Source organism: Schistocerca americana, chromosome 11, assembly GCF_021461395.2.
Source record: "Schistocerca americana isolate TAMUIC-IGC-003095 chromosome 11, iqSchAmer2.1, whole genome shotgun sequence".
Classification (NCBI taxonomy): Eukaryota; Metazoa; Arthropoda; class Insecta; order Orthoptera; family Acrididae; genus Schistocerca; species Schistocerca americana.
This window is the reverse complement of record NC_060129.1, coordinates 180,087,012-180,099,516: the sequence shown is the minus strand read 5'-3', so window position 1 is coordinate 180,099,516 and position 12,505 is coordinate 180,087,012. Positions and strand designations below refer to the sequence as shown.

General features: G+C 40.9%; 1 protein-coding gene across 1 annotated transcript in view; it reads right to left on the bottom strand.

The window, feature by feature from the left end:
* LOC124553500 (activated Cdc42 kinase-like) overlaps nt 1-12,505 on the bottom strand; it is a 315,929-nt gene that overhangs the window by 94,748 nt on the left and 208,676 nt on the right. The window contains exons 11-12 of the mRNA XM_047127354.1: nt 10,953-11,089; nt 1,860-1,995 (exon numbers count right to left, since the gene is read on the bottom strand). Of these exons, the coding sequence (XP_046983310.1) occupies nt 1,860-1,995; nt 10,953-11,089 (273 nt within the window). The remainder of the gene's footprint in view (nt 1-1,859; nt 1,996-10,952; nt 11,090-12,505) is intronic.

Sequence of the window (12,505 nt, the reverse complement as noted above, 5' to 3'; positions counted from 1 at the left end):
CTCATAAGTTGACGTATTCTGTCGAGAATAACTTTATGGTGCAATCAAAAATTGACTGATATTTTGATGGTGTTACGTTCTCAAATGCCTAAGCTTACTGTATGACACTTACGCCGAATGACTTGCACCACTACTGCCATCTATTGCAAAATGGTGGAAGTAAAGTTGTAGACCTAATAAAACAGCCTCCTTTAGCCAACCACTTATCAGCCAGATTTGACAGAGGCGCAGCTATAAGAGGGATATAACCACAGGCAAATACAGCTGAGCTTCACTCACTGTGATTTGCTCCTGCCCCCACACCCTGTAACCCCTATCGCATATTCCAGTAACTGTGGCTACACGGTTAACAACTGGAATATTGGAAGATGATATACTGCGGTAGTGGGTACACACCCAAAATGTGACAAAATATTCTATTCAGTTGGAAAACTTCAAGAAACAAATACCGTATTTACTCAAATCTAAGCCGAACTTTTTTTTCCGGTTTTTTGTAATACAAAAAACTGCCTGTGGCTTAGAATCGAGTGCAAAGTAAGCGGAAGTTCTGGAAAGTGTTGGTAAGTGCTGCCACAACCAACTTCTGCCGTCGAATATATGTAGCGCTATACAGGCTTGCTTTGCAAGCACAAAAATACTGGCGCCAAAACCTTTGTGTCAGTAAAAGAAAAGATAGAAGAATGTAAACATTATGCCATGAATTCTTTTGTGTTTGCTGCTATCTCATTTAAATCTCGTCTGCCTAATAAACTACGAAACTAGAATGAGACAACAGCAAATGTGGAAGAATATACATATCGTGTCATGTTTACATTGGTATTATTCTTTTGCTGAATAGTGATAGAGTCAGAAATGAAGCATGTCAACTGACTGGATTTTTAAATCTAAGACGACTAATTTCTGTGCAGAATGTAATGTACTAAAGAGGCATCTGCAAAGATTTTCAAACGGAGAAAAATTTTCGCTAAACTCTCGTTCAGAACATCTTTTATCATATGCAGTCTATTATTTGGTTCTTGTTGATCATTATCAAAGAAAGCAGCAGTCTAAGCAACAACAAATAGCAGTCTCTTGCCACTGTTTCGCTTACGAGACAATTCCTCTCTTTTTTTTTTTTTTTTTATTGTAAGCGGCAGTAGCGTTAGTGCGCACAAAAGCAAACCATGCTGCGAGCGGTGACAGGTCGTAAACACTCATTATCAGAATGCGACAAACAATGCACGACACAGTACAATAATGCATTTTCAGCTTAGAGTGACATAAACACCTATAACATAGAGAACGGCACTTATCAGATCAAAGCAAAATAAGCAATCGATTCAAACCAGACGAAGCACATGAAAAAGGAAGGGTACCCGTATAAATACGGATGGAGTGCCTGACACATAGCAATGGCTACTTGGTAAAGCTTAACTGTTAAGCTTACGACTCGAACCAAACTACTGTAGCTGTATCTTCATCCATTTGACCTAAATTGTGTCTCATGTTACAATGGACCAACTTCGTTTCAATTTGGAGGTGCGGTCTAAAACTTTTCTCTCCCCTTGCATTTCGAGTCTCAAATTTCAGGTGTGGCTTAGATTCGGGAACTTTTTTTTCCTTGATTTCGAGTCTCATTTTTCAGGTGCGGCTTAGATTCGAGTGTGACTTAGATTCGAGTAAATGCGGTAATACGTAATTTTAAACATCTTTAAAATTTGCATGATAGCACATATCTAACAGCACATATTGATTCTAAAAGCAAAAATTCATACATAGCTTACGACTTGACAAATGTAAAACGGTCGGTCAACCAGTTTAACGAGGCGCTGCACTCATTAAATCAGGTGTCGACCGGCCCAAGCTCTGGGCAAACATACCTGCCATCTTCTGGGGGACTGGCTTGAGCAGCGGAGCGCGGTCCGACTGGTCCTGCCCCGGGGCCCGACCCGCGGGCTCCGAGTCCTCCTGCGGTTTGTAGGGTGCCACCACCTGGTGCGGCAGGTGCTGGTATTGCTGCAAAATAGGAAATGCCGTCGCTAATGTCTTCACACATTCTGGCTCCGCCAAAAACCCAACTCCCACAATGTACGAGAGCAAATCAAATGTAAACGGGATTTTTGTTCCTAACTATTTACAGTTGGTAGAACTGGGCCCACATTTCTAGTACACTTACGAGGTGGGGCGGCGAGGGGGGGGGGGGCACATTTAAGACTGGGCAGAGTTGGCTATGGCCATTCCCATTCCACACTTCCAATTAGTTCGTCAGTAGCTCTCACAATGTTGGAGAAACAGGTGCACCCTTCCAGCGCGCAACACGCAATTATAAATTTTCTTGCCTGTGAAGGAGTTCGACCAACAGACATTTTTTAGAGATAGACTGCACAGTTCAGGGACAAAGCATTGTCAAGGACTAGTGTGTTTGCCTGGCATAAAGAGTTCGAGTAACGACGAGAACGAGTGGAAAATTGGGAACGCGATCACCGTCTTCGACCCAGTGATACAAATGAAAATATTCACACAGTTTGAGACATTCCTGAAGGAGAGTGACAGGTGAATATACAAAAAATTGCAGAATGTGTCAGAATAAGTTACTGGAGTTTTCAATGATATTAGTTCCATGTAGCGTGGGTCGAGACGTTTGGAGTACTGTCAGAGGCTTACAGTGAGGTTTGTAAAAGAAGGTGAGGCATTTTTGAGTCGGACTGCCACCTGTGACAAAATGTGAGTCCACCACTATACTCCTGAGCCGAAACAAGCCAGTATCGAACTGCAGAGGAGAGGGCAGATTGCCTTGGTGAAAGCCAAAACTTGACTGTCAGATCGTGAGGTTCTTTCAATTGGTGATCATTTTGCTCACTGTTATTTAGCACAATCAATGCTGCTTATTACTATGAACTGTTGAATGAGAAGAGAACTGCATATCGATGTAAAACCAACCAATTTGAGAAGCCATCCTGTTCCACGACAATACCAGGCCCCGTACTGTAGCTTTAACAATCTCAAAACCTGAAGAAATGCAGCACTGGACTTAAGTTAATTGTTCTCTCTTGACAGTCTGGAAGCTATCGCCATGCAATTTTCATTTGTTTGGGCTATTTAAAAATGCTGTAGAAGGGCAACCATCTGAAGATGACAAGGGTGAAGAAGGATTTATGTGCACCTGGTTCATGATGCAACTAGTTTCACTGTACGATGTTAGGATAACAAACCTTTCTTCTTACTGGGAAAATATATTTTTAAAGAAGGAAGATCTGTAGAAAAATAAATTATATTTGCTTTTATTTTTCAATAAACACTTTTTAAAAATAAAATCCCATTTATATTTAATTTAACCTTGGACTTTAAATGCAGACATTTTAGGTCAGGCTGGACCAACCATTTGGAACAACTGAAAGTACAAATTACTGTTAACTGGTCACATTTATTATACTTTCCACTATGCTCTTTGGAGGACTACACTTCCATCAACAGGAGAATTTATGGCAGTTAATAAGGCGCCGATGAACTGTACGTACTGCTCTCAACTAATTTGTGGCACTGCCTGACAGAGCAAGACATAAAATTACTTTAGAACAAAGTTATTTCGAGGTTTTCATTGATTAGATGAGCAGTAAAATAAATGCAAACATCTTTCTATGACTTTTTTTTTTTTTAACAGCTGTCTTTTCAGTTGTGTTTGTATCAAACTAAACTGTGTACAGTCAGAATTATTATGAGCTAACAAGGGCAAACAATATATAAAATAATAATGCTGCCAACAGTGGCAGCCTTTAGATAGCATTTTTTATTATTATTACTTTTATAATAAAAACTTAATATTATTGAAATTGGGACATATGAACATGCGTGTGGAAGACACACACACACACACACACACACACACACACACACACACACACACACACATGGTGGGCGGGGGGGGGGGGTGTTGGTTAGAGAAGAGGGGGGGGGGGAGGAGGAGGAGGAGGAGGAGGAGGAGGAGAGAGAGCACAATTTGATTATGACAGAGCTCACTCTCTCACTGTTGACCTGTGCAACTGAAATATCCACATAAAGTTTGAGCTTTGCTCTAAATAGTATTTTGTTTTTCGTATTCTGCTACCAGACATCACCACATGCTACCCTAGCGTTGTACATACAATACATTTATGCATTATTAAGTGACATGAACTTGCTTTGTGACTGAGGTATAATCTTCCAAACTGCACAGTGCTAAATTAATAAATGCACCTAATTAAAGTAATCTGTATTTTCTATTAATACCCGGTAGCATTTTCTAATGGAATAGCCTATACCACTAATGCATACTGCAGTCTAAACAGTACAGAAATTTATAACTTTGGTACTACACAACAGCATTCGAGGTTACCTCGTTAGAGCACATAACTGACAAAAATGTACTGAATTGAATTGCAGAGAAAAGAAATGTATGGCCTAACATGACTAGAAAATGACTCTGACATATAAAGCAGTAATTAATTTGGAAAAGCAGATAAGGGTTGTGAGGTGACGGGCGAGTTGTGGCGCCCTGGAAATATTATACGTCCGGAGTTGGGGCGGCCGCACAGGACACTCATCAAAGCCCTGCCCGACAGCAGCCACGTGGTGCCGAATGTTAGCTCAGCAACCGCGTGATGCCACACAATGGCCGGTCCAGCCGTGTGGCTGGCAATTCCTTGGTGGCGCTGTGTCGATGAAGGAGACACGCTGGGAGTGCCAAAGATGGCGGACTTTGTGAAACCTTAACAGCAGACATTCCACAGTTCGTATAGAAATTAATAGTAGCCAGATGAATCACGATACCTCAAGAAGAAACATGTACATTACCATTATTTACATGACGATTCTGATAGTGTAAACAGATTTTCAATATCTTCATTAGTTTAAAGTTTAGTATCTGACAGTAAATTATACAAGTAACACGCAGCAATGAATTTCCAAACTCTAAACGGTTCATCCGATTTCGTCAATCTCCATGTCTAGAGAAAGATTTTAGTGTAAACCTAAATTGGTATAAATTACAGGCACGTAACTTGAATAGTACACAAGTTATTTGAGGTCGAAGTGTCCAATTACTATAGATCGCGTTAGGCCATAAGTACTCCACAGTTACATGAAAAAATGGTAGCAGCATGCTTATAAATATATTTATTCATCTATGTCTTTGTTTGTATCCGATATACATGATTCATGAAGAAATTGGTCAATTATTTACTGTGTTTTAGAAAGCACACAAACGTTAGGCTACTGGCCTACTTTTGTTTGTTATTCGTTTGATATATGGCTATTTAATTTGTTGTTGTTGTTGTGGTCTTCAGTCCTGAGACTGGTTTGATGCAGCTCTCCATGCTACTCTATCCTGTGCAAGCTTCTTCATCTCCCAGTACCTACTGCAACATACATCCTTCTGAATCTGCTTAGTGTATTCATCTCTTGGTCTCCCCCTATGATTTTTACCCTCCACGCTGCCCTCCAATACTAAATTGGTGATCCCTTGATGCCTCAGAACATGTCCTACCAACCGATCCCTTCTTCTGGTCAAGTTGTGCCACAAACTTCTCTTCTCCCCAATCCTATTCAATACTTCCTCATTAGTTATGTGATCTACCCATCTAATCTTCAGCATTCTTCTGTAGCACCACATTTCAAAAGCTTCTATTCTCTTCTTGTCCAAACTATTTACCGTCCATGTTTCACTTCCATACATGGCTACACTCCATACAAATACTTTCAGAAATAACTTCCTGACACTTAAATCTATACTCGATGTTAACAAATTTCTCTTCTTCAGAAACGCTTTCCTTGCCATTGCCAGTCTACATTTTATATCCTCTCTACTTCGTCCATCATCAGTTATTTTGCTCCCCAAATAGCAAAACTCCTTTACTACTTTAAGTGTCTCATTTCCTAATCTAATACCCTCAGCATCACCCGACTTAACTCGACTACATTCCATTATCCTCGTTTTGCTTTTGTTGATGTTCATCTTATATCCTCCCTTCAAGACACCATCCATTCCGTTCAACTGCTCTTCCAAGTCCTTTGCTGTCTCTGACAGAATTACAATGTCATCGGCGAACCTCAAAGTTTTTATTTCTTCTCCATGGATTTTAATACCTACTCCAAATTTTTCTTTTGTTTCCTTTACTGCTTGCTCAATATAGAGATTGAATAACATCGGGGAGAGGCTACAACCCTGTCTCACTCCCTTCCCAACCACTGCTTCTCTTTCATGTCCCTCAACTCTTATAACTGCCGTCTGGTTTCTGTACAAGTTGTAAATAGCCTTTCGCTCCCTGTATTTTACCCCTGCCACTTTTAGAATTTGAAAGAGAGTATTCCAGTCAACATTGTCAAAAGCTTTCTCTAAGTCTACAAATGCTAGAAACGTAGGTTTGCCTTTCCTTAATCTTTCTTCTAAGATAAGTCGTAAGGTCAGTATTGCCTCACGTGTTCCAGTATTTCTACGGAATCCAAACTGATCTTCCCCGAGGTCGGCTTCTACTAGTTTTTCCATTCGTCTGTAAAGAACTCGTGTTAGTACTTTGCAGCTGTGGCTTATTAAAGTGATTGTTCGGTAATTTTCACATCTGTCAACACCTGCTTTCTTTGGGATTGGAATTATTATATTCTTCTTGAAGTCTGAGGGTATTTCGCCTGTTTCATACATCTTGCTCACCAGATGGTAGAGTTTTGTCAGGACTGGCTCTCCCAAGGCCGTCAGTAGTTCCAATGGAATGTTGTCTACTCCGGGGGCCTTGTTTCGATTGAGGTCCTTCAGTGCTCTGTCAAACTCTTCACGCAGTATCGTATCTCCCATTTCATCTTCATCTACATCCTCTTCCATTTCCATAATATTGTCCTCAAGTGCATCGCCCTTGTATAGACTCTCTATATACTCCTTCCACCTTTCTGCTTTCCATTCTTTGCTTAGAACTGGGTTTCCATCTGAGCTTTTGATGTTCATACATGTGGTTCTCTTATCTCCAAAGGTCTCTTTAATTTTCCTGTAGGCAGTATCTATCTTACCCCTAGTGAGATAAGCCTCTACATCCTTACATTTGTCCTCTAGCCATCCCTGCTTAGCCATTTTGCACTTCCTGTAGATCTCATTTTTGAGACGTTTGTATTCCTTTTTGCCTGCTTCATTTACTGCATTTTTATATTTTCTCCTTTCATCAATTAAATTCAATATTTCTTCTGTTACCCAAGAATTTCTACTAACCCTCTTCTTTTTACCTACTTGATCGTCTGCTGCCTTCACTACTTCATCCCTCAGAGCTACCCATTCTTCTTCTACTGTATTTCTTTCCCCCATTCCTTTCAATTGTTCCCTTATGCTCTCCCTGAAACTCTGTACAACCTCTGGTTCTTTCAGTTTATCCAGGTCCCATCTCCTTAAATTCCTACCTTTTTGCAGTTTCTTCAGTTTTAATCTACAGGTCATAACCAATAGATTGTGGTCAGAGTCCACATCTGCCCCTGGAAATGTCTTACAATTTAAAACCTGGTTCCTAAATCTCTGTCTTTCCATTATATAATCTATCTGATACCTTTTAGTATCTCCAGGGTTCTTCCATGTATACAACCTTCTATCATGATTCTTAAACCAAGAGTTAGCTATGATTAAGTTGTGCTCTGTGCAAAATTCTATCAGGCGGCTTCCTCTTTCATTTCTTAGCCCCAATCCATATTCACCTACTACGTTTCCTTCTCTCCCTTTTCCTACACTCGAATTCCAGTCACCCATGACTATTAAATTTTCGTCTCCCTTCACTATCTGAATAATTTCTTTTATTTCATCATACATTTCTTCAATTTCTTCGTCATCTGCAGAGCTAGTTGGCATATAAACTTGTACTACTGTAGTCGGTGTGGGCTTCGTATCTATCTTGGCCACAATAATGCGTTCACTATGCTGTTTGTAGTAGCTTACCCGCATTCCTATTTTCCTATTCATTATTAAACCTACTCCTGCATTACCCCTATTTGACTTTGTGTTTATAACCCTGTAGTCACCTGACCAAAAGTCTTGTTCCTCCTGCCACCGAACTTCACTAATTCCCACAATATCTAACTTTAACCTATCCATTTCCCTTTTTAAATTTTCTAACCTACCTGCCCGATTAAGGGATCTGACATTCCACGCTCCGATCCGTAGAACGCCAGTTTTCTTTCTCCTGATAACGACATCCTCTTGAGTAGTCCCCGCCCGGAGATCCGAATGGGGGACTATTTTACCTCCGGAATATTTTACCCAAGAGGACGCCATCATCATTTAATCATACAGTAAAGCTGCATGCCCTCGGGAAAAATTACGGCCGTAGTTTCCCCTTGCTTTCAGCCGTTCGCAGTACCAGGACAGCAAGGCCGTTTTGGTTATTGTTACAAGGCCAGATCAGTCAATCATCCAGACTGTTGCCCTTGTAACTACTGAAAAGGTTGCTGCCCCTCTTCAGGAACCACACATTTAATTTGTTATGTATTTAATAATGTGTGTTAGAGGATGTTTATGGTCCAGCCGTATGAATATTTATTTAATTTCAAGTTATTAAAACGTAATTCCAGTATTTTTTATGCGTTTAAATATGTTTGTGAGGGTACATTGGCTTGGAGACATGGAGGGAGCATTCTAGCCAATCACAGCACTCGTTAATGGTGAGACTGTATGGAAGTGGGGGAGGAGGATCGTGTCGAAAGAGGACAGAGGGCAGTTCTGGACAGTACAGCACACGACACGGGAAGTGCTGGATGTGATGGCGTGACAGATGCTCGGTTGTGGCACAGACTTGGAGCAGTTTGTGTGTGGTAGTGGCAGACAGAAATACTTTGGAGTGCCGACTTGCGCACTTGTGAGATTTCCGCGGCTTCTACAATGAAGACGTAGTGTGCGTTTGGAAGTGAATACCTCGTGAGCCGTGTTGTTGTTCATAACTAATTATGTGCTGTAGGAATCTACTGTTATTCAACTTATATTTTATTTAAGCGCTGGACCATCAACACCAATAAGTGTTTTGCAGAAATATGCGGCATTCTCAAAATACTTCTGCAATCGCACTCATCATTTAAAGTCGTTAAAATAGTACCTGCATATTTTGTTTAATTGCAATCTTTCACTTATAAATTTCTACATTAATTCACAATTACCGGCTGATAGGACCCATCGACCATTTGATTCGTGCGTGTATTCATATTGTATACTGTAGACTCAGCAATATTTGGCTTGTAATGCAGTAACTACGTATTCCAGCCCCTATACAACAAAACTAGCCAAAACTATTAATATTGCAACTCTGAGTCCGAGGGTACGCAGTTGAGAGCCACCACATCATTTCATTTCATTACTGTTTGAAAGCCTGCAGGGTGGAGCTACTGCAGATGGTACAGGTGTCAAAATACTGCAAGACAAGCAAATGAATGCAAAAGGATACATTTTCACTAACACTGATTTAATATATATGCATGTTGTTGTTGTTGTTGTTGTTGTTGTGTTCTTCTGTCCTGAAACTGGTTTGATGCAGCTCTCCATGCTACTCTATCCTGTGCAAGCCTCTTCATCTCCCAGTGCCTACTGCAACCTACATCCTTCTGAATCTGCTTAGTGTATTAATCTCTTGGTCTCCCTCTACGATTTTTACCCTCCCACGCTGCCCTCCAGTACTAAATTGGTGATCCCTTGATGCCTCAGAACATGTCCTACCAACCGATCCCTTCTTCTGGTCAAGTTGTGCCACAAACTCCTCTTCTCCCCAATTCTATTCAATATCTACTCATTAGCTATGTGATCTACCCATCTAATCTTCAGCATTCTTCTGTAGCACCACATTTTGAAAGCTTCTATTCTCTTCTTGTCTGAGCTATTTATCGTCCATACATGGCTACACTCCATACAAATACTTTCACAAACGGCTTCCTGACATTTGAATCTATACTCGATGTTAACGAATTTTTCTTCTTCAGAAATGCTTTCCTTGCCATTGCCAGTCTACATTTTATATCCTCTCTACTTCGACCATCATCAGTTATTTTGCTCCCCAAATAGCAAAACTCCTTTACTACTTTAAGTGTCTCATTCCCTAATCCAATTCCCTCAGCATCACCCGCCATAATTTGACTACATTCCATTACCCTCATTTTGCTTTTGTTGATGTTCATCTTATATCCTCCTTTCAAGACACTGTCCATTCCGTTCAGCTGCTCGTCCAAGTCCTTTGCTGTCTCGGTGAACCTCAAAGTTTTTATTTCTTCTCCATGGATTTTAATACTTACTCTAAACTTTTCTTTTGTTTCCTTTACTGCTTGCTCAATATACAAATTGAATAACATCGGGTATAGGCTACAAATCTGTCTCACTCCCTTAACAATCTCTGCTTCCTTTTCATGCCCCTCGGCCCTTATAACTGCCACCTAGAATCTGTACAAATTGTAAATAGCCTTTTGCTCCCTGTATTTTACCCCTGCCACCTTCAGAATTTGAAAGAGAATATTCCAGTCAACATTGTCAAAAGCTTTCTCTAAGTCTACAAATGCTAGAAACACAGTGTTGCCTTTACTTAATTTATCTACGTGCTATAAACGCCAAAATTATCTTTACATCTGCAGATTTCATCAAGTTGAGAATGATATGTACAGTCTACTGACAAAGAACTCCTGAGGCCAATCACAAATCTGGTTAAATACTTGGTTAGCTCATATTTTGTTTACTTTGGGACACTGTTAAACAGACATGAATGTCTTCAAGAAGTGAAGGAACGCAGCTTTCAGTTGCTGATCTGGCAGATGAACAGACTCGGAGAAGTTTCACTAGCCCTCAGTAAGCAGAACCTGATTTTCAGTTTCCAAAAATGTCATGGTATATGAGTATAAGCCATGTTATTTTATTCCACAACATGACATTAGTGATACAGGCCTAGAAAGTACGTATTTGGTGGCCCGCACTGGGTCGCCCCGGTGCGTGCTGCCTTACTAACCTTGCCGCCGAGGAAGGACATGTCCCCGAAGTAGGAGCCGTCCAGCCCCACGTGGCCGGTGTGCTTCAGGTCGCCTTGCGGCCGCGATATCATCTCCGGGCGCAGCCTCCGACGGGACGAGTATGGGTTCTTCCCGTCTGGAGGCAGCAGAGTATGCAACACTGTTATGAAGGACAAGCAGTGAGGCACAAGAACAGATTAAAGCTTACGTCGTTCACTTTACACTGTCATGCACTCCGTCGTCAAGTAATGAACACGAAAGCTATATGTTTGGATATTTTATATTATTCTTGAAGACTTCAGTTTGTCGAGATAGCTATTAAGTCTTTTTATTACTGCTACCAGTTTTGAGAGATCATCAGATCATCTAAAATTACTAAATCTACGTGCTTTTTACAACACTAAAATTGACACAGTCATGTTGTGTTGAAATGTAATAAAAAGTGGCAGGGGACACGAGCATGTCAACAAAAAAATACCACACAATTAAAACACGCAACATGTTGCGCTGATGTCCCAGTATACACTCTGTCAAGTTGTAATACGAGGCATGCTTTTTAAGTGAGTAGCGTTTTGAAATTTTAAAAAAGACGTGCTAAGATATCTCAATAATTTTATTTTTACATTAAAGCCTGTATCTTAATGTACTTTCCTACATAATTTCCGTCAATATTGAGGCACTTATAACGTTGTACCAGTTTTTGAATACCCTCCTCGTAGAAGTCTGCCACCTGACTTGTTAACCCTGCATCACCACCGTTTTGACTTCATCATCATCTTGAAGACGCTGACCGACCAGGTGTTTCTTCAAGTGCAGGAACAGATGGTAGTCACTGGGTGCAAGGTCGGGGCTGTATGGAGGATGATCTAGAGTTTCCCGCCGAAAAGATGTGATGAGATCTTTGGTCTGATTCGCCACATGCGGACGGGCATTGTCTTGCAGCAAAACGATGCCCTTGCTCAACTTCCACGGACTGTTGCTTTGATTCTGGTGCGACGTAGGCCACCCACGTTCCATCGCCCGTAACAGTTTGGCTTAAGAAATCGTCACCGTCGTTGTGGTACCGCTCAACGAAAGTCAATGCACTGTCTAAAACGTTTGGTTTTGTGCACATCCGTCAACATTTTCGGTACCCGACGTGCGCACAATTTTCAGTAATTCAAGTGCTCGGTCACAATGCCGCACAAAACATCACGAGAAACATTAGGAAAGTCATCCCGCAAAGAGGAAATCATAAAGCGTCTGTTTCCTCTCACCTTCTTGTCCACTTCCTGCACCAAACTTTCATTAACAACCGAAGAATGCCCACTCCGTTGTTCATCGTGCACATTTGTGCGGCCATCTTTAAATGCTTTCACCCACTTTCTTACCACTCCATCACTCATAATGTTTTCTCCGTAAACTGCAAAGATCTCATGATGAATATCGTTCACTTTTAGGCCTCTGGCACTAAGAAATCTTATAACAGCCTGTACTTCACATTCGGTGGGACTCACGATTATCGGAGGCATCTTAAACACTCAGTACACAATGTAAACAAGGAAGAATCAGA